At 41.8% G+C, this 20,082-nt stretch overlaps 1 protein-coding gene across 9 annotated transcripts in view; it reads right to left on the bottom strand.

Annotated features, from left to right (window-relative positions):
- NFAT5 (nuclear factor of activated T cells 5) overlaps positions 1-20,082 on the bottom strand; it is a 53,106-nt gene that overhangs the window by 19,331 nt on the left and 13,693 nt on the right. For 2 of the 9 annotated variants that reach the window (XM_033069367.2, XM_033069368.2), the window contains exons 2-4: positions 15,814-15,939; positions 4,515-5,073; positions 427-619 (exon numbers count right to left, since the gene is read on the bottom strand). In XM_033069367.2, coding sequence (XP_032925258.1) covers positions 427-619; positions 4,515-5,073; positions 15,814-15,939 — 878 coding nt within the window. The other 7 variants (XM_033069369.2, XM_033069371.2, XM_033069370.2 and 4 more) reach the window with 7 other exon arrangements.

Here is a 20,082-nt window from a genome sequence, read left to right as displayed (position 1 = left end):
GAACAAAAAAACCCAAGCAATAAAAAAAAAAAAAGGAACAGCAACAAACAAAAACAAACAAAAAAAATCTTCCTTACTATTTTTTTATGAAAGCTGGTTTGATGTCTTTACTGCCAATGGACAATGATGGCCCACTGTCACCAGCCATCAAACTGGCAGAGCATTTCACTACCTCACTTTTGTAGGTATGGAATATTTCATGATCTGCATAGCTATGACCTGCAGCCTAACAGGATGTGCTTCCCAGATTTTATATCCTGCCTTGGCATGCAGCTTCCCTCCTCCTGTAACTCTGTGATGCTGGTAAGACTCACAAGAAGAGGCCCAGAGACTGCAAACCCTGCTCCCTCCCCACCCCAGACTGCACCCCTGGAGCTGCAGCTGCCCTGGGGCAGCCCTGGAGGCAGAGCCCTGTCCCCAGCCTACCTTGACAGTGGGAAAGCCCTGCTGCGTGCGGTCCTTGACGGAGCCCCGGCTGCCCTCGGTCAGGTACCGCGCCCTGTGCTGGCTCTCCGGCTGCACCATGATCTTCAGCTCCTTCCCCTCACTCTTAGTCGGGTACTGACCACACAACATTGGGGTCTTCTTCCCTCCAGCTCCCTTCTGGTTCTCTGATGCTCTGAGGAGTCAAAACACACCATCAAGACGTTAGAAGCAGCTTCCCAGTAGAAATGCTCCAAGTCACAGAAAAGCTAAAAAGGCAAAGAGCGCGTATTAACGGATGGGAGATTTCAGTGGAGAGCAAACTTTGGAATTCCCTTTCTGCCAGAGGAGACCTGCAGGATGAAGAGGAATGATGCTTCCCTGCCTCCTCCATCCAGAGTACGTGGGAACTGCTTTTCAGAGAGCAAACATAAAGGAAGGGAAAAGCAATTAGCATTAAACGATGTTAACGAACAGAAGGCGGCTCATAACCTGCTTTTTCAGAGGCTGTGACACAGCCCCAACAAGCTGCTGTGCTGCTGTGACAAACACACACGTACACACACACTGGATGGATTCAAGGTTAAATGACACTTCTTTAAACAGGAAAATAGCCTCATGCCTGTCTCCACCTCAGCTTGTATATCCATGCAAACTCCAGCTCCAATCTCTGTCTAAACAGATTGACCAATTAATGCTAAAACCCAATTAGTTATTGTAAAAGCTCTGGCATAATTGCACCAATGTTAAATCAGTGTTTGCACAAGGCCTTTCTTTCCAGGTGCATTCCATAAGATGTGGTGGCTTTTTCTCAGTTCCATAATTAAAACCAGGATGAAGGAGCCCTCCCAGTCTAGGAGCACCAGGACCACTTTGTGTTCCCTTTAGAGCATAATGGGAAACAACCCTTGATCCTACTCAGACCAGGAATCTCAAGTCCAAGAAACTCCTTTCCCACTAGGAAATGTGAATGTACCACAGTACAAGGTGCAGGCAAGAAAAGGGTCCATGATTCATGCAAATGTCATGCTCTTCCTTCCTAGCCAAACATGGTTCCTAACAGCTAATGCCTGGGAAGAAAGCAGTTTTAAATGACAGGTGTGGATTGCTTAAAAAACAAATCCCATTTCAAGTGCAAGTTACTGAAGTAATTTATCCAGGATTTTTTCCTTCTCAAAAAGGGTGAAAACTGATTTTTTTTTCCAAAATTGCTTCCTGGGAGCTTTGCCATTAAGCCTTCCAAAACCTTGGACTACATATTAAAAAAGGGTTAAAGCAGAGAGAGTTGGTGCTTTGGATATTTCCATTCCCATTTTCTGTCCGTGAAGGTTAAGCACTTCACTGTGGACAGCCCAGCCACGGCCCTGGCTGTACCAGTACCCAGCAGAGGCAGGAACTAGATAAAAGCTGGCATAAAACCCTGCAAAATAATAATAATATCATCTTACAACAAAACTGTTTTCCTGCCAAGCAGTCCTGATTACTCTGCTCAGTGGAATCACTGGGCAGACTGGGTTAGAGTTGAATTTTGAAGGGAAATGTTGGGGAGCTGGCCACCAAAATGAAATTCACCTTCACCACTCCCAGTGCCAGGTTTCAGCACAGTGACATTAACAGTGACCTCTTCAGGGAACTGTACCCTTAAATCCCAACTACCTGAATTGTCAGCACATTAATTATCATTATCATATTATGCAGAGAGATGCTCCTCACAATTATTTTAGTCATTCCTCTAGAATCTTAATCATTATTTTCAATCAATTAGCCAAACCTAGAGGCAATTTAAAGCCTTCAACAGAATTTCTCAGTGGTCTTTCTCCTCAAATTATGAGGAAAAATCACTTAATACATCCTTTCAATTCAGTTTATTCATACTGCAAATATTCACACCTGTACACTTCATATGCACACATTCATTAATGTGATTGTTACCAGACAAAATATCCTCTAATCTAGCACTTCTTTTTTCGAAGGGAATAAATGTAAATCCCAGGAATCTACTCAAACAGATCTCCTGAGTAGTTTGGCCTGGTCCTGCTCTGCCATCAGGGCTGCTCACAGGGCAGACCTGAAAGTGAAAGTGAGACCACAGAAACCTGAGTCTCTGCCCTGAACCATCACCAATTCATCCACTTCTAAAAAGGCTTTCACAAATTCCAAGTTTCCACAGGAATATATTCTTCCTCTTCCTGGCTTTTAACAATAACTGTCTCTTTAGGGGCAAAAGCCACTTCCATTCACCACGGAGCATGGCAGCTTTCCTTGCTCTTTTCTTTAAGCCAAAAGTAAATGAACTCCCTTGGCTGAGCTCCACCAGGCTGGGAAGTTTAAAAAACTCCAGTCACTACAGTGACCCAGATTTGTAAGGCCAAATCTCCATATTCCAATGGCAAAATTAAGTTTTCTAAGATCTTGGCCACTTCTTATCCCAGAGAGTTTCTTTCCAAGGATGGTTCTGTTACCTGGGAGTTTTCCTGCAGTTCAGTCTGGCCTGTGACACATGAGGAAAATAATTTCACTTTCTTCCCCTCTGCACTCACAGAACCCATGGATTTCCCTGGTCAGCCCAGTTTTTTTGGGGAAGTCTTGTTCTGTTTTTAGACCGAGATCTCTCATATTCTGTCAGAGTTTACAAAACCTCCTGAGATCACAGTGGCACAGTTCTTGCCTTTCCATAAATCTTTTCTCTCTGTAAGGGCCAGCCTGGTCCCTTGGAGCTGGGGGAGGCACTTTCCTCATTCCAGGGTCTACCAGGTACTAATATTTCACTTTATTACCATTGATTTTGGCTGGTGAAAACCCCGAGGCCAGAGGCCACCATGCCCAGGAAGCAGCAGCACACTAAGGACATGTTCTCAAAACTGCTTTTCACAGTGAAATTTTAAGCATGGAACTGCACTGACCCTGGGAACACAGACTCCAGGCTCTTTCCCTTTGGGATATGAGAAGTTCATCATCTTTGCCATCAGCCAAATTTTAATATTCACCGTTGCTGTGATGAACGTCAGAACGTACTGCAAGCACAGACATAAAAGTGAAACCAAAATGCACTCCTGCCCCCAAAAAAGCCCAAAATAAAAGAGCCAAATCTATCCATTTGACCTCTTTAAAAGTACTAAAGAAGCAACAAGTTAAAAAAATAAAACAAAAGAAGAAATGTATCAACACACTCTTGCAAACTTATGGAATTGTCCTCTTTAAGCAGCTACTGGATGCATTTAGTGACAGTGTGGAGTGGGAGATGAGGGGCCACCACCCAGGCGTGCCCACGCAGACACACGCACACGACCCAGAAGCACAGAGAGAAACAGCATTAGAGATTTATTTCTGAAAAAATCAAATACAGAAGTGAATTCACAAGGAAAAACCAAAAAACTGGTTCACCATATTGTCTTAACATTTCATTTAAAAGTAAAGCAAGCGGTAATTTAAATTATGAGAAATCTTAATGAGATATTAACCATTAGCTTCTATTCTCATACCTATCTCTGTTTGACAAATAGAGTAGCAGGTGAAGTGTACAGACTGAAATCCTCACATAAAATCCTGCAAAAAAACATTCAGGGTGCACCAACTTCACTCTGCCTCTCTTTTTAAATACATTTTCACTGTCATTTTATAAATGGAATTGTGTGGCCTTTTGGGAATTTCATTTAAAGAACAGATGAGCTCATCAGCGCTGCATTTAATTGCTGCAGGAAAGTTTAGCTTTATCTTCTAAATAAAGGTTAACAAGTCTAATGAGAACTTATCACAGAATCATGGAGTGGTGTGTGCTGAAAGGGACCTTCAAGAGATCCAGTTCCACCATCTGCCAAAGGCAGGGACACCTTCCACTAGCCCAGGTTGTTCCAAGCCCCATTCAGCCCGGCCTTGGACACTCCCAGGGATGGGGCAGCCACAATTTAAGAGGGCAGGAAGAACTTATCCTGAGCTAGGACATGGCAAGGACAGCAGAGAAGGGAGGGGTTTCTGTGAGATCCTAAGCAGAACATTTGCGGGGCACGGGAACACTTTTATTAGTTTGGGTTTACATATGGAGATAGAATGTTTTTTCTTTAAAAAAAAAAACAAACAAAACAGATACCAACCCATTTCCTGCTTTTGAGTTGCTTTTGCTGTCCGTGCTGAGCTGAGAAAGGACATAGTGAGGCGCTTTGGCACTGTCGGCATCAAAGATATCCATGTTGGACTCTTCGCAATCTCGGCGTTTGATCCCTGGCCTCTGCTTTGGGTTGCGCTTGCGCGATTTACGTGGCACCTCAGTGTTATCATTGTAGGAACTGGTACTCATGTTACTGAAGTTGGAGGGTGAATCCTCCATCCACATACTGCAGCTCTGTTCTGACTCCAATCCACAGCCCTCATCCTGGCAGGACATCCGGCTGTTGTCCAGCAAGTCCTCGGGAGGTGGCGAGATGTAGAGGACAGTGTGGCGCTTCGGCGTGGCCGGGTGCTGCTGGGCTGTGTTACTGGTTATCTGCTGCTCACTTACCCCTCGGGTACTTACCCCCACGGCCGCGGAGCAGCTCTCCACTTGCATAGCCTTGCTGTCGGTGACTGAGGTAGAGTAAATGGTAGGGCTGGAAGAGGTGGTAAAGGAGCTGCAAGCACCGCCCATGGAGGAAGAGGAGGGAGCTGAAGAAGCATCTGCGGTGTACAATTCACAAGTAAATACAGGACCCGTGGCGGGGCGTGCGCTGGCTATAGCAGTCCCAGTGAGATCAAGGTGATTTAGGAACCGATTGCTTTTCCCCCAAGAAATGTTTGGAATTTGGTTCAGTTTTGGAATGGAAGTGCTTAAAGCAATACGGCCTAGCCAATGCTTTGGAAATGTCCAAACGAGTCTTAGCACGATCCACTGTAATCAAATTTTTTTTTACGACTTAATGTTAATTCATACAAATGGCTGCGAGTAAACAGAGCTTTCATTGCCTCAGCTGGACTAATTATTGGTGTAGAAGCCATTTCATCTAAAATAGCCCCAAAGCAAAGTGCTTATAATCCACATTCAATGCCAATTAAACAATTTATTGTCGGAAATTTTTAAATTTTTTTTTTTTTTTTTGAAAAAGATGGGACTGTGCTTAGCCACAAAATATTAAAATAAGTTTCTAACCTATGAAGCAGAGAACTACAGGTCATTTTTAATGCAGACACTCCCTGCTTCAGAGGCAAATCCTGGAATAAAAATATGAGAAAATAAATGAGAAAAAGAGCTGCTGATTATTCCATCATAAATGAGAAATAAAATATAAAATCAACTGAGTTGGTAGGCAAAATGGAACTGGTATCAGTCACTATGAGTGAGCTGTTGATTTTGAAGATTCAAAACAGGGATTAAATATCTGTGCTGGAGACATACTGATCCAAGGACTGGGAATTTCTGTAAATTGACTTGTTCAGTCACTGGGACCAATTTCTCTCAGACTTTATTGGTCCCTTCCACAGAGATGGCTTGGGACAGATCTCTGAAAAACTCACATTAACAGGAGATTTCCAGCACTGTGACTGCGACTTCTGCAGAGGCCCCAGAGCTCAATTTGGTTTAGAAACGTGAAAATTATTAAAGCAAACCCCTGAAGATTTCTGCAGAACACCACAATTGTTGCCATTGAAGAACTTTAATGGACAAATCAATGGAATACGTAAGTGAAATATCCCAGGGGAAGCAGGCCATGCAAATATACGAATATATTCAATCAGCTGTAGCTCACTGAGGAATAACTGAATTTTATAGTCAGATTTTAGCTTCCTGTGGGGACACCCTGTTTTCTGTATTTCGGCACTGCCACCCACACCTGATAAACCAGAAGCACTGAAATAACCTAACTGTGGAAACAAATTGTACATTAAATATATACATGAGAATACACTATGTTTGTACAGCTAGTTACTGCTGTCATACAGGTAATCCCCATTACTGAGAGGAACATGATGTTTTCCTCTTTGCTGCTTGGGATTTTTTTAAAATCCAAAATATTGTAATAGTCTCTCAAGTATAAAAGATTTAGAGACTGCTGGACTATTCTATACAGTTTTAGTTATTTAAAAGTAACAGAATAAAATATGTTCAGCCATGTTATACACATTTAATTAACAGCAAAACTCAGCCAACCTTCCTATACTGGGAATTACTGGGAGTATCAGTGACTGATAAGGAATTTTTAAACCATTACTGTTTCCTACAGCTTTCCTGTGCTAAACAAATGTAAAAGCAAACTTAAACCACTCCAGACTGTCAAATTGAGAGGTCATTACAGTTTAGCAATAAACTATTCTGCCTTCCCCGAGTCTCCCAGTGAACCAGGAGCAGCTGAATGATACCAGTTCCATTTTCCAGCTTGTTCTTTGGCAAATACAGTGGCTGAAATTGGAGAATTCAGCCACTTTGCATTCCAATTTAAAGGCAAATTTCTCCTTTCTATATCATGCATTAATGCAATGCTTCTTTCAAAAACACTTACAGGATTGGCAAGAACTATTAAATCTAGATATTCATTTCAGTGACAATATTTAGGAGCTGATTTGCAGCCACTTTGAGTTGAGACAGCCCGTTGCTACTTGGGATGTTTGTTTTGGTAGAGAGGATGAGTTTCCATCCATCATTTATAGCTCCAAAGAGAAGCAGGAGTGCGAGGTGTGCCCAGGGACCCTGTGGAGCACCCGGCCGAGCTGCAGGGCTGGGGCTCAATGCCAGGATTTGCCCCAGGAAAGGCCAGAAAATGAATTCGGGGGAGAGCCCGAGGCAGCGTCGGGGTCTGTGGGACAAGGACTCAGACCATGGAATCATTACACACACCAACAGGCAGCAGGGCTTCGACTGCAGGACTCCTCCTCCACCAGATTAATATCAGATTTATCTCTGCACATCAATCCTGGGAGTGTAAGGAAACCTTGGACACTCCAGGCTCAGCTCTGCGTGGGCCACGAACAGCGAGCACTGGGCTCAGCTGGTGCTTCAGTGCCTCTCCTGGCCAGGAATGCAAAACCTGCACCTTTCCCTCACTTTCCTAGGGAAAAAAATAAATATATCACTGAACCAAATGCTTTTCAGCACAAGCTAAAAGAGCTGGTGGTGCTAGTGTTGTTTTAGGGTGCAGCATTAGTGGAATATTATCATTACTGCAGTATCATCATTACTGCTCTCCAAAATAATTTCTCTGCCTTTCTTTAGAAGTTAAAAAGCATTTGTGTGTATGAATACGTGTATGTGGGTTTTTATACTTTTCAAAAGTAAATAAACATTGTCCATTATAAAATGGTTACAGTCTCCCCCATTTACTAGAGATGCAACTGTGTAATGATAAGATTAGATTTTAGAAATAAACCCAAATTGAACAGTAATGGCAAGAAAACCTCTCTTTAGCCTTTTATAATAAATTCATGCCATTACCACCCATAAATAGAAAGTATGATAAATATTACAGCAAATGGAATAAACTGGCTGTATTGGAACAGTCAACACACAGATTTAAAAACTTTTGGGGACATAAATTAGATAAATTAGTAATTGCTTCTGTAACATTTTAAGTTATGAAAATACTAAAACAGTGAAATCTATTTTTTCCTCAGAGTATGCAGGCCTTGAGCCAACTCATCTTCCTTTGAACTAATAAATAAACTGGGTCAATCAAATAAGAATTCACCAAGTTACTGCAATGAATAAACAGTGCTTTACATGGCTCCCATTTGGGTCCAGCGTTTTATTCCAAAGCCAGTGACATTTGCCTCTGACACCCAAAAGAGATTTCTTGGATGAACGTGCTGCATTTTGGAAAAAAGCAATTCAGTAATTTGAACTTAACTTGTTTTGCTTTACAAGGTGAGAGCATACACACACCTTCCCCAGCTTTGAGCATTCCTTTTATTTTACTTTCTTTAGACACATATTAATGGGAACTGGTACAGGTGGCTCATGATTTGCAGTTTAACAGTGCGTGCAATGACAAATACATATATGTATTTTGTAGTGAGTAGGTACATTTTGAAATAGAAGACTGAATATATTTCATTTGACACAGTCTCAAAATCAAACTTGCTTTCAGAGCAATGACACTGAACAGAAGCCAAGTGCTTGTCATGGCAAGTGTGCAGCCTCAGGAATAGAAATGAAATGTGCATCAGCATCACAAGGGGGGGGTGGTTTCTCATTTTTTAAATAAAAAACAAGAGAAAAGAATATTCCACATTAGAGCAACTGTGATGACTGTTGAAACTAAACCTCCTGAATCTCTTCACTGCCATCACTGTAACATTAAAGGGAGCTGGAAGAACCAATTCAGATTTTACTGCCTGTGCTACAAGTTTTCCTCTCCTAAAAGAAGCGGAATTCTACCAATCAGTCCAGCACAAGGACTAAAAGTAAGGGAGCACATAGCAGAGTGTCCCTGTGAGCAAACCAGGACAGGCTTTTTCTTTTCAGTACCAAAAAAAAAAATTTATTACCTCCTCCATTAGCAACCAAGGCAATGACATATTTTCTCTATCCTAGTCTCCTATGAAGTCAAACAAGGCATTTAGCCTCTTTTAAAAAAAGGTTTGGAAAGGCAGGAGAGAGGGAAAAAAAAAAAAATCACTTCTTGGCATTGAGGGAATCTTTTTAGGTAACACTTCTGTGGAGCCAATCCTGAAATCCTTGCTCACTCTTTTCAAATACCCTTAAATATAACAAGGATTACCAATTCTCAAACAGAAACAGTGTCCTGATGACTTTGCTTTTTAATTGCAAAAGCAAGTCATTTCCCAGACTGGAAAGTTTAAGATTATAAAGACAAATAAATAAACTGAAGATATTTTTGGTATCACAATTTTTCCAGCCACCTGTGCATGGACAGGGAGGACCAAAAGCCATTAAAGAAATATTTTTTTTCTCTTAAGCTCCCCTGCATCCCATGGCATCCTCTATGTTCTGTGCAGAAAACTAGTGGCAAAAATGAAAACTCACCCACAGGGTGAGGATTATGTGGTGCATAAGCTTAATGTGTGAAGTGTAACTTTCATAAAAGTGTTGATTTATCTCACATGTCATGTCCTTGGTAAGATATTTTTATGTTAATTGGCTTATTTGAACCCCTGGACACAGAAGAACAATTTCAGGACAGACCCAGAAGGAAACTGTGCAAAATTTCCACCATGAACCTTAGTGTTGTCAAAGGTTTTAAAGGTAAAACCCAGAACTTACAAAGTGGCTGCAAACCTGCTTTCAACACCTCACATGCCAAACTTGGGGTTCTACTTTTCTTCTTCTTGTATTACTGATGTCATGTCAAAAACTTTTCCAAAAAGTTTAGTTTCAAATCAGTATCAATCCACTATTCAGAAATAAACAAAAAAAATTTTAAAAAATTAAAAATAAAAAAAAAAAAAGAAAGAAAGAAAAGAGACTTATGAAGAAGTCTGAAAACAAGACCGACCTATACCCTGGGTGAGATTGGATGGGTTAAGTGTCTCTGGCACTATTTGTCTTCACTATTGACAGACACTGTCACACAACCCACCACTCGATGCCTGTCTCTGAATGGCGAAGCTAGAATGCAAGTTAAGTGTATTAATAGAGAAAAAAACTAGCATCCCAGCAAATATCATAAAGCAATCCAATTCACCAGTTATTAAACACACTCAGATTCAAGATAGGTAGGTTAATTTAATTTACATTAAGCCCAACAGTGTAAATTCCCCTTTACATTCCCATGCTGACCCAAGCAGTGTATTATTAAACTTTGGGTAAATACATCAATCAATGGTTTTGTTATGACTCCCATTAATCAATGAACACTCGAGTTCAGGTGTCTAAGGAGATCTTTTGTTAGTGGCTCACACACACCAATTCCATGGATCTTAGATCCTTCCCACTCAGTGCCAAAGGCTGATTCCAAGCAAGCAGAACTCTGGGACCCACAGCTGCTCTCTCCAAGCCCTGCCTGCCACCCCTCAGCACCTCCCCAGCATCCGTGGATCTGGCAAAGAACACCTCCACTTAAAATTAAATTTAAATTAACTATTTTATCTTTTAGATATAGGGGTGGGTATTTCCTAAGAAATCAAGAACTGCTCTTAGCCCTCACAATGCTGCTACAGAAGGAGGTGCCCAAGCAGTGGCACAACAGGATTGTTCTTGCCCCTTGCTGCTTTGGTTTTCCTTTATTCCTTATGGAACAGAGAATTCTCCTGTCATAAAGTAGTTATCAAATCTTTCTGATAAAATAACAGCAGTCATTTAATGCAAGAAATTGCCACAAGAAAAAAACCTCATGGAATGATGAAATAGTTTCTGTTTGATTGAGCAGTTCTACAAAATTGAGTGTACTGACAGTATGAAATCCATGAAGACCGAGAATAAATCTAATTTAGAAAAAAGATGTGAACTAGATGTGAAATTAATGCAGACTGAAAACAAACCATTTAGAAAAAAGGTATGAACTAGACATGAACAGCAATATAAATATGGAATTCTAAGGAAGCTCATGGAGCAGGAATGCCCTCAACAGCTCCTTACAGCTGGGATATTCCAGCTCAATTTGGAGAGAACACATCTAAAATGTTTCTATAAAATGGAAGCAGTAAGAAAAATCTTTCTCTAGCATTTCCCAGCAATGATGTCTCAGGAGAAGACCCTTTGGAATGATGAAGGAACCTCTCTGAGCTAACCAGACCCTCATCCCGAGCCTTAGCACAGCTCTCCTGGGACATGAACTTGCAGGAGAAACCCAAACCCATGACCAGCAGCAGCAGGGGCACTGTGGAACGAGCACTGGGGTCTGCTGGAAGTTCACTGAGTAAGAAAGAAGTCCTTGAGCCGTGCCTGCAGCCAGCAGGCTGCAGACAGAAATCCCCGGAAGAAAAGCTCCTGGAAATGACAGGAAGGCATTTCCAACTGGGAGGGCGGTGGGAAGAGGAAGGGAAAAGCCTACAAAGAAATGGAAGTTTTTACAGGCATGGGAGAACAACTACAAAGAAGAATCTTTTTTTCTGCTCATTTGTTTACAACGTGCAATCATATGGCTGGGATAAGAGAGCAGGGGACAGCACTGAGATCCCCTTTGAAATCTCTGGTAATTATTTCTGTATCAACAGGAAAAACTGACTAATGACACCAGGAAGGATGATAACCGAACAAAATATTTTCAGTAAAAATAAAAATGAAGAAGCCTGAGAAGTCACTCAGGGAAAACTAAACCAAAACAAACCCATCTCCATTTTGAGGCTTCCTTAGAATCTTCTGTTGGTGAAGGATGAAAAAGCCTTATTTTGGCAGCAGAAAACATGACCCCTTAGTAGCCAGTCTCTATCCCACAGGCAATGCAGATATCTTTATCTATGTCTCTAAAGCAGCAATTCAGAAGCAAAGCCTTATTTTCATAATTAAAATGACCAAAGATGCTTATGGCAACATTTCAATTACAACTCCTATCAAAAAAGCCAATTACACCTGTTTGGACAACTAGATTGTCCCTTTAATTAAGGACAAAAAGAAGCATAAAATTGCTCACAAAAAGAAAGATTCACCATTTACCTACTATTTTCCTAGGATGTAATCACAGGCATTTGGGAGAGAGAAGACTTCACTTCATCACAGATTTACTGTATCCCAATATGGAGAATGCAAAAGAGATGAGTAAATACATTTCAGTAGCACAAAACCTGTTCCCCTTCTGCTGCAGCAAGAACACCCCTCTGGAGAATTCCACTGGAGACTGAGAACTGGAAACTGGACAGCAACACAAAAAATAAAATGGAAATAAATATATTTGCCTCTATGGGAAATAGAAAGCAGCTTGAAAGATCATCAACAAGATGAAGCATCTCATTCCAAATTCTGCTGCAGGAAGAACAAATGATGGTGAAAAGGGAAGTGAGTTCACTGGGATTCAGAAGGTTTGAGCATCTCCTGGCACTGGAGATAAAAGATGAAACACTCATTTAAAGAATATGGTCAAAAATACTCCTATCATCCCCCAAAGACAAGAACCATGTGCTACCTACAATCTGGAAAGACACCTTAGAGAAAGGACTTAAACCGGCAGAGTGAATTTTAAGTATTTTAAGGTTCAAGGTGTCTTGATCAACACCAAGAAATTGTTCAGCCTTTTAGAACCAAGTGAGAAGAGACTGGAGAAGCTGGAGCTCACAAACCCTAAGCAGGAGCACTGGGAAAGCTCTAAGCACATTTATTTCATGTAAAAATCTCCAGGCAGAGCACACAATGACATTTCTCAGCATGACACCCTCATGCATTTCCAGAGTCTGGAGATGATTCATATTTAATGTGTTTATGGTGCTGCACCAGGCAAAATCCTCCTTTTCCTGTCCCCTGAACAAAGACACTGGAATTCAAGCAGGGAGCACAGAGAACGGTTTCCAGGGGTAAAAACAGATCCATCCCCTCCCTTCTGTTTTCCAGAGCTACAGAATTAGAAGCTTGAGACAGCAGCTCAAAATCCCAGAGTTCTATGAAATCACACTGTTTGATATTCAGAGTGGGTAACACCTCTTTTGTCTGGATTAATGAATAGGAGATACACATTTATTAACAAATTATTGAAAATCCAATCAGTAACATTCCATTTTCATACTCTTACAACTGTTCTGTAAATCACAAAACAAATTTCCAAATGGAAGAACTAGAAGTCTGTCCCTGAGAGGTCATCACTGCTAAAACCAGCCTATCCTGCTCCTCCAAAAAAACCAGGAGTTAACTGCAGCAGCATTTCCAATGTTCAGTATGATTTATATGGGACAAAATGCCACAGCAAGGTGACAAAAAAGCCTCGAGTATGCTGAATTTCAGACAGATATTGCCTTACTCTGCTTTTTAGGAAGCAAAGAACAAGATGTGTGAATTACTAGAGGAGCAGTAAAAAGCTCTGAACATTTTGGATCAATCCCTGTCACGCATCCTCTCATTATCCAGAGTAATCAGATCTGCAGGGGAATTCTACATGGTGTGGCTAGCTGTTCAAATTAGCCCTTCCTTTTAAAAACAAGAGTAAATGAGATTACCTACAACCCTGTGCAGACTGAACACTGCCCTCTCATTCCTTAAAAAAAGGAGGTTTTAAGGCAAGTAAGATGAAACAAAAAAACCAGAAAGACTTATACAAAACAAGGGGGAAATTTCAGATACAGAACAAGAGGGTGCCAGTCCTTCCTCCTTACCCTGATCCTGTACAGTGTCAGCTCCCTAAAAATCTGCCTACAGCCTATTAAACATTTTACATATGTAAATGATAATCAAATCTTAATCCTTTGAAATGTAAGTGGTTTGTTGCCCTGTTTAAGCACCTGGTTTGCACAAAGCCCAGGACAGTTTTGCTGTGAAGAAACCCCAGCCACACCTCTCATTAGTACTTGAGGCAGGGTAACACACAAAGTGTGGTGGCAACTTCTCAAAGATGCTGCAGAAATCCCACAATTAAAGAAAATAATAAACCCCCCTTTTCTCTAGCAAGGGGATACAGCTACAGGAAGAACACAGAACTTGCCATGTTCAAACCAGAAATGAAAACAAAATGGGTCTTTGCTCCTCTGGGGTTCTGTCTTGTTGGGTGGGGCAGTTTAAACAGAATTTTTAACATCTGTCCCTCCACCCCTTGTCCTAAGTCCTTCTCCAGGTCTCCTGGAGCCCCTCTGGGCACTGGAAGAGCTCTGAGGTCACCCTGGACCCTCCTCTTCTCCACACTGAACAATCCCAGCTCTCAAGTTGGTATCAGCTCAGCCTGTGGTCTCTGACATTGAAAAGTGTTCCTAGGTGAATCATCACATCTCCTTTCAGTGTTAACAAGAAGCCTCAACATGAATTTTTAAAGTTTTTCATTCCAGAAACTTGTGCTGCAGTTTAACCCAAACACACCTAATGAATGCATCTCAGGTTTTTTAAAGGATCTGGACTGGCTGCTGGCAGATACCAAATACCTGGAGGCAACAGACTTTTAGTTCCATTCAAGTTTAAGCCTTATCTGTTAGGTACAGAATTAATTAGCAGTTCAGGCCTGTCTGTGGATTTAGAGTGTAACAGGGTTTGTGGGGAGTTTTTGTTCAGTTGTTTTTAGGATACATGTTTCTACAAGATTTGGTTGCTGGTGTCTATGAACCAAACCCATCATTAAGCACTTTGATTTTAGAAACAGATGCCCAAATTTTTTTTTTTTTTGTAGTAAGTGATATAAAAACATCAAATCCTTTCAATATAATAAAAGCATCAAATTCTTTCAGTGATCAAGTTCCACTGTGCACAGTTAAATCCACAGGTTCTCAGGAGAGGTCTGGCAAAACATGAATGGTGAGCAGTGCTGTAAAGTTTCTCTGACAAACCTACAACCACTTCAGGTTCTGATCAGGGTTCTTGGACCATGCAAATCTGGGAAATATTCTCACACAAACATTTAATGCATATGAACTCAGAGAGAGAGAAAAGGGAATAATGCAGCTATCTGAAGCCTCAGCCTATAGACATTTTTTTCTCAAGGAATAATTTAAGGTCAATTAGGAAAGTGGAACATGACCTTGTAAGAAATATGGGGATCAAATTATGAAAAAAATAAAAAACCAAAAAACCTTTATCCAGTGAAGGGAGACACATCTATAATGGGTAAAATATTTTTTTCCCATTGCACAGATGTGTACTAATATACACAAGTTACTGACAAGAATTCCAGATGCAAGCCAGCACTGAGGCTAATCTCCCAAATCAAAGCTTTGCCCTCAGATCCTCACTTTTTTATGTTTAATGAAGATCAGTGACTCTTTAAAGTCTAGAACATGGGTGGGAATAAGAAAAGGATGCAGATTAAAAGGTCATGTCTCTCTCCTATATGTTGTCAATTAGAAAAATAACTACACTGGTCATTTACAGAGTTACAGTGATGTACATTATACCCTCACGTATTTGAGGATTTTTTTACCACATCACACTAGAGATGTGCATGAAAGGAGTTTAAATACTACACCTCCTCAGGCTCCAATGGAAAACATAATCTTTTCTTCCTCCTCACATTTTGGTAAAAGCTTCATGGCCCAAAATGTCATCTCCCATTCCATTTTTATCCTAACTAGAATCCACTGGTTTACAGTTATTCTGCCTTAGTTCCAAACAGGGATTTATTCCCTTGGAAAACAGAGTGCATTCTAGGAGTTAACTGCCTGTGTGGCATAACAGAACAGAGGAACAGATAATTTATTTCTTATGGATGCATATATGAAACACAGCAACCATTAAGCACCTGACGCTTTTGTTCACTCAGCTGAATTGTACCACCTACATTCTCCTAGAATGAACTCTGTTACTTCTCCAAAAGCTCTTTTTCACACTCAGAACTTTCCCAGCACTGTTCATGTTGGCCAGAATGTTACAAACCTTGAGAAAACACCAGAATAAAGGAGAGTCCTTACCAGCAGCAACTACAGCTGGAGGCGGCGAACCGGCCTCGCCACCGCTTGTTTGGCTCATGGATGCTATGGATGTTTCTCTGGAAGGTGGTAACTGCAGCTCCTTTGGGAGAAGGTCATAGACAGATTCTGTGGAACAAAAAGAACTTGATCAAAAAGGAACCCGTGTCCTACACAAGAAAAGAAATAATGTTTTAGCCTAAAAGATATGAACTATAACCCAAGCCTTTCAAACCTTCGGAAAAAGTTACAGTAAGTGCTTGGAATAACAGCATGGAAAAAACTTATTTCAGAAAACAAACAAACATTAAGATGCACATTCTGAAGACCGAAACAAAGGACACAAACTTGTTCAAACAAAGAAATAATTCATGAACTTCCAGAGAAACTGTTCTCATCCAGAACGAAGGGCTGAGGGCAGCACATCACATGAGAATCTGAGACAAACCAGTTTTCAGAATCCCAACTGTGCAACTGACTTCCTAGGGGAAAAAAGCTTTATTTAGCACCATCATCCTAAAAACATCCTATGGAGTCTTAGAATCACAGACTGGATTTGGCTGGGAAGAGACCTTAAAGCCCATCCTGTTCCACCCCTGCCATGGCAGGGACACCTTCCACTGTCCCAGGCTGCTCCAAGTTCTGTCCAGCCTGGCCTGGGACACTACCAGGGATCCAGGGGCAGCCACAGCTGCTCTGGGCACCCTGTCCCAGCCCTGCCCACCCTCTCAGGGAATAGTTCCTTCCCAATATCCCACCTCTCCCTGGCCTCTGGTAGTGGAAGCAATTCCCTGTGTCCCGTTCCTCCATCCCTTGTCCCCAGTCCCTCTCTCTGAGATCCCCCTGGAGCGTTCTTGTCTCCAGTGAACATTCCCAGCTCTCCCAGCCTGCTCCACCTTAGTGACCTCCTCAGGGCTTGCTCCAACAGCTCCATGTCTTCCCTGTGCTGTATTAAGAGGGTTTGAACCCTCTTCCTCCTTGTGTGTTACCCAGGACACCTCCTAAGAGCTGGCTCCATCCTCTCGTATTTACAGCTCTCAAGTTAATTCCAGCCTCCTGCACACCTGCAGCCTTAGGTGTGATCCCCAGGTGTTTCAGGGTAGAAGCTGGGTGTCATATTTTAGACCACAGTAACTTGGTCTTTATCAATGAAGCATGAAATTAAAGATTTGCTCTTAATGGTCTTGTGATCTTTGGGAATGCGCTTCAATTCTAATGCTGCCTTTTCCTTCCCTCCTTCTTTATCATATTGTTGGAATTATTCACAAAGATTAGAATTGTGGATTACTGCAAAAATCATGTGCTCCCTGAGAAAGAATTATCCTGTGGGAGTCTTGGATGCAAGCATCTCTAAAGCAAAAGGCTCAACAGAACCTTCACAACACTGGAGAGTCAAAAATAAATTCCTTAAACTAAAAAACTCGCCAAGAACCAGCCCGAAGAGACAAGCTCTCAATTACCCAGTAACTAGGTGTCTGGAAATGAGCTTTTGTAGTCAACTCTGAATATTTTATGAGTCATGACAGATGATGATGATGATGTCAATTCATTCCTCTCAGAAGATTTCTTGAGGAAAAAGGAAGTACGTGTATGTATTCACTTACACACGAAATAAGAAGTGCTCTGTAGTTACCTGCAGACACACACTGTGCAATCCCTCATTTTGGAGCCCCTCACCAAACATTTTGAGTAGCAGCAGCTCTGAACATCTGCCTGTGATTTTTTTGTCCTGCTACAGGTAGTAGTGCCAGTGCCAGCTGGAATAAAAACTGGTGCACATCTACAAGGGCTTGCACAAACTGCTGCACTCATCTCTGAGGAAAAGCAAACGCAGCTGCTCCTTGTAGTACAACAGGAGCAAAAGTGAGAACAAGTCTTACCCTCCAATCCCTTCCAAACCATTCTGTGAATCTATGAACTCAAGGCAGACATTTATGGTTAAATCCAAGCTTTCAGGAGTAAAACAACTCTCCTGGCTGCTCCTGATCACATCAGATGCAGCTTCACATTGTTAGTGAACTTCAAGATCAACACTTCAGAGGAATCCCAAGTGCATGGGTACCTTTAAGAACTCTTGCTGCCACAAACCCACTCCAACACATCCGACTTCAAATGAAACTTTGTGTTTTCACCTAAACACAAGCCAATGTTTATATATGCTGAACTATAAATAGCATTAAAGCAAAAACTGACAAATTCCAGAAACATGAGAGTTGTTGCATTCGTCCCCAGGGGACACAGCTCCCCCCATGCCTCACACTGTGCTAAGAGCTGAAGCCACTGCTCAGCCCCTCTCCATCACCAGGTTTTACACATATCTGCACTTACCAACACTGAGAACACGAAGTTTCCTGCTAGAATTTTACACTGATTCATGCAGAAAATACCCACTAAATGGAAAGGCTGCTGCAGAAATGCAGTATAACATTTGGAGGCAAAAATAGCATTTCAGCATCATTACTGATTTCTGTGTAATTAGCAAGAAAAAGAATGTGTAGACAGAATTCCTGCTTGCAGCAGCCAGTGCTGAATCAATGAGGAAGTTTAAGCTGTCTGACAGCACTAAGTGTCTTGCAATTTATTGCTGATTTAAATTCCTTTGACAAATACATCAGTTGATCCCAAGTTTCTGGGCTTTTTTTCCTGGAAGTAGCTCCATTTATACTCAACATTTAAACATATTTTCTCTCTCCCTACAGGAAGTGAGGAACACGTGTTTCAGGATTAGTGTTATTATGAAATACAAACAAGACAAGGCACAAACAAGATAACCAAATGCTAGTGATCAGCCAGAAGTCCCACACACTCACTTCCCCACACAAACCCTCACCTGCATGGAGTTACTCACTTATTAGACATATTATCTATAGTAAACTTCCAAATCTCTTATCTTTCCCCAAAATATCTCACCTAGACAAGCCCAGCTTCACAAATTCCCCTCCCAAAACCAAGGACACACAGGGACAGACAGATTTACAAAAAGTATTTTAAGTGTCAAATTTCTTCAACTGCCCTTTATCCGATTATCCTGCCCTTATAATCCCTCATCTGAGATCAGCTGCTTGGAACTTTGATCTTCCTGCCAGTTGCTCTGATAGTCCAGAAAATTCTATTTCACATGGTTATATGGACCAGAACCACACTAAACATGGGATCAGGATCCAACAACACAGCACTTGGAATGGGGAAAGAGAAGATTTTGCTGTGTACTACTTGAACCTGCACAAAACTTTCTGAATTTCTATACTAGTAAAAAATAATCAAGAAATTTAGGAAGGAATTCTTCCCTACGAGGGTGGTGAGGCTTTAGCTCAGAGAAGTTGTGGTTGCCCTTGGATCCCTGAAGTGTCCAAGGCCAGGCTGGACAGGGCTTGGAGCGCACTGGGATAGTGGAAGGTGTCCCTATCCATGGCAGGGGGTAGAACTGGATGAATTTTAAGGTCCCTTTCAGCCCAAACCATTCCAGCGTTCTCTGGAATTGGGTCATTTTGAGTTAAAACAACTGCACAAAAGGTGTCTGTGTCAGGGCCGGACACATGACCACCAGTCCACACAAAATACGTCCTTGGGTCAACATGGACCTGGATCAGTCCCAGCAGCTGGTGACAGGATCTGTCTTCAAGGGGGAGAAGAGAGGCCTTGGAAAGATTTAGGAAAAGTAACACTGAGAAGGTACAAAAAACTGTGTGTGAAACCCATGTGGGGATGCTGCAGTAGGAGCTGGGGGCTCATGATGGCAAACCAAGTTCTGCAAGGTCCTTCACCTCCAATTTTACTCACTTCTCCCAGTGCACACACACATTGCCCTTTTCTAGCAATGATTTTGGATTTCTACACATAACCTAAGCAGGTTGAGTTACAGACCTAAGCCTACAGCAAAGTCCAAGTGTTCAGCCTTCTCCCATCCCCACCAGCAGCAAATGCTTCTGGAATTCCCAGCCCATCCTCATCCTCACAGCACCAAGGAAATTCAGAAACACAGCACACCTTGTGACTGCAGCATCACATTCCTCCTCACTCACTGGCATGCTGTGATTCCATTCCAACTTTATTCTTAGGAACAGAGCAGTTAAGCCTACAGGAGCAAAGAGAACACGACACAACTGCCTCCTGTGCAGGAATGCTGTTCATTCAAGATCAATGTCCCCAGCATTCTGTGGGGAGTCACTGCAGCTTGGACATGACCTGTACAAAGCTCTGCTTTTCCCAAAGAGGAGGTATTCCCAGCATGGAGAGTGCTCTCCCTCCTCATGGAAAAAGTCTGCTGTAAAG

Source organism: Catharus ustulatus, chromosome 11 (genome assembly GCF_009819885.2).
Source record: "Catharus ustulatus isolate bCatUst1 chromosome 11, bCatUst1.pri.v2, whole genome shotgun sequence".
Classification (NCBI taxonomy): domain Eukaryota; kingdom Metazoa; phylum Chordata; class Aves; order Passeriformes; family Turdidae; genus Catharus; species Catharus ustulatus.
This window is presented reverse-complemented; position numbering and strand designations above follow the sequence as displayed.